A 2500-nucleotide genomic window follows, 5' to 3' on the forward strand; every position below is an offset into this window, starting at 1 on the left:
TATTCTTCGTCTTCAATTTATTTTTCTTATTCTTCGTCTTGTTTAAGTTTAAGTCTTCGATTTGTGTTCATGGTATGTGTTCCTTGTTTCGCATTTTGTGTTTCATTTCCTTTTTCTATTACTTCTTATTTTTTTCTTTTTCTTCGCTTTGTATTTCATTCACACACAGGCAGACAGACACACAAACAAATACAAACATCAGTTTAAAGTCTTTCCTATTTAACCGTTCAAACACAAATTTAATTCTCTATCTTCTTTGTTTTTTCTGTCTTTCCCAGCCTTCTTTATCTTCTTCTTCCTTCTCCTTCTTCTTCTTTTTCATCTCCTGCTTCCACACGCCTCTTTCGACTTATCCGCCCTCTCTTGTCCCTCTCACTCACGCCTAAAGTCACCGGATACGTGGGCGGGTTGTAAACACTCAACCTATTAGTTTTCCTTCTCCTCCTCTTTCTCCTCCTTCATCCCTTCCTCCTCTTGCTTCTCCTTCTCCCTCTCCCCCTATCCCTTTCGCTTTCCCTCCCCACCCCCTTTCCCTCTCTTTCTCCTCCCCCTCTTCCTCTCTCTCCGCTCCCCTCCTCTCTCTCTCTCTCCCCCTCTTCCTCTCTCTCCGCTCCCCTCCTCTCTCTCTCTCTCTTTCTCCTCCCCCTCTTCCTCTCTCTCCGCTCCCCTCCTCTCTCTCTCTCTCTCACTCTCTCTCCCCTCCCCTCTCTATCTCCCCCCCCCCCCTCTCTCTCTCTCTCTCTCCTCCCCTTCCGTTCGACTCATCGTCTCTGCCACGCCCACGCCAGGTCACCGAGTACGTGGGCGGCTACTACTCGTCGAGTCTGGCGGTGCTCTCCGACGCTAGTCATCTCCTCAGCGACTTCTGCGGGTTCGCCGTGTCCCTCGTCGCCCTCTGGCTGGTGCGGCGCCCCCCCTCCAGGTCCATGAGCTACGGCTATTACCGCGCCGGTGAGTGTTCTGTGGGGGGGGGGGTGGGAAGGGGAAGGGGATTGTGGGGTTGGGGGAAAGGGGTATGTGTGTGGGTAGAAGGGTTGGTGAGGGGTAGGTGTAGGGGTTAGGTGGTAGAGGTGGGAGTAGGGAGTGAGGAGGTAGGAGAGGGAAAGAGGGTAGTGAGGGGAATGGAGGGTTATGGGTGGGGATGGGTGGGGATAGGGGTAGGTGGGCATAGAGGAGGAGTGATATGGAGTAAGAAAGGGGCATAGGCGAGCATTACAAGATGATGGGGTTATGGTGGGGTTATGGGAGAAAGAGTTTGAAGGGGAGGAAGAGGTTGAGTGAGGTGCATGAGGAGAATGGGAGGAGAGAGAGAGAGAGAGAGAGAGAGAGAGAGAGAGAGAGAGAGAGAGAGAGAGAGAGAGAGAGAGAGAGAGAGGGGAAGAGAGAGAGAGAGAGAGGTGGGGGGAGAGAGAGTGAGAGGGAGAGGGGGAGGGGGAGAAGGAGAAGCAAGAGGAGGGTGAAGAAAGAAGGATTAATTAGAACAGATTTGGGAAAGGGGTAAGAGGTAGTGAGTGGAGAAAAAGGGTATTTATAAGTGGGCAGAAGGGTACGTTGGGCAAGGGGAGAGGGGGGTTGGAGTACGGCAAGTGAGGGGGGGGATGAGAGGATTACAGTTCATAACAACAATAACAGATTAACATATTCATTATATCAGAGGAATATAAAGATGGAACGATGATCCTGAATATCAATCGTAGCGTGAATAATGATAGTGATTATGAAAAATAGTAATGATGATGATAAAAAATAATGAGGATGATAAAAATTTTATTAATGATGATAATAATAATAATGCTAAAAACGATACCAGTGATGATAATGTGATAACACTAATGATAATGATAATGATAGTGAAAATAATGTTAATAGTGACAATAATTATACTAATGATAATAATATGATATGATAATAATATCAATAATGATAATGATGATATTATTAATGATAATGAAAACCAGGATTATAATAATGATAATCACGAGAATACTAATACTAATCATGATGACGATAATAGTCATAAAGAAAAATATCATTTGAATTGATAATAACAACAATACCTTCAATAATGATAAAGATAATAACATTATAAAAAAAACACCAACATTAACAACAATAACAACAAAATCCCGAGCATAACAGGCGACACCCCAACACGACCCGTAATTAACGATGCACAGAACAACAGGAAAAATAGAAGAAAGGTGATGAATGCCGCGGCAACCGTTAATAAATTGTTTTGCGTTTCTTTTAGAATTACTTTCGTCATTTGTATTATCATTGCTATTATCATTATTATTACAATTATTATTATTATTATTATCATTATTATTACAATTATTATTATTATTATTATTATTATTATTATTATTATTATTATTATTATTATTATGATCATTATTATTGTTATCATTATCATTATTGTTGTTATTATTATCATTATTATCATTATTATTAATATTATTATTATTATTATTATTATTATTATTATTATCATTATTAT

The 2500-nt window shown here is 41.2% G+C and overlaps 1 protein-coding gene across 1 annotated transcript in view; it reads left to right on the forward strand.

Annotated features, from left to right (window-relative positions):
* Positions 1-2500, forward strand: part of LOC122260768 (proton-coupled zinc antiporter SLC30A2-like) — a 35920-nt gene that overhangs the window by 10770 nt on the left and 22650 nt on the right. The window contains exon 3 of the mRNA XM_086549204.1: positions 752-951. Coding sequence (XP_086405330.1) covers positions 752-951 — 200 coding nt within the window. The remainder of the gene's footprint in view (positions 1-751; positions 952-2500) is intronic.

The sequence above is a fragment of the Penaeus japonicus genome, unplaced genomic scaffold (assembly GCF_977035675.1).
Source record: "Penaeus japonicus unplaced genomic scaffold, GWHDUDI00000001_assembly GWHDUDI00000022, whole genome shotgun sequence".
In the NCBI taxonomy this organism is placed as follows: Eukaryota; Metazoa; Arthropoda; class Malacostraca; order Decapoda; family Penaeidae; genus Penaeus; species Penaeus japonicus.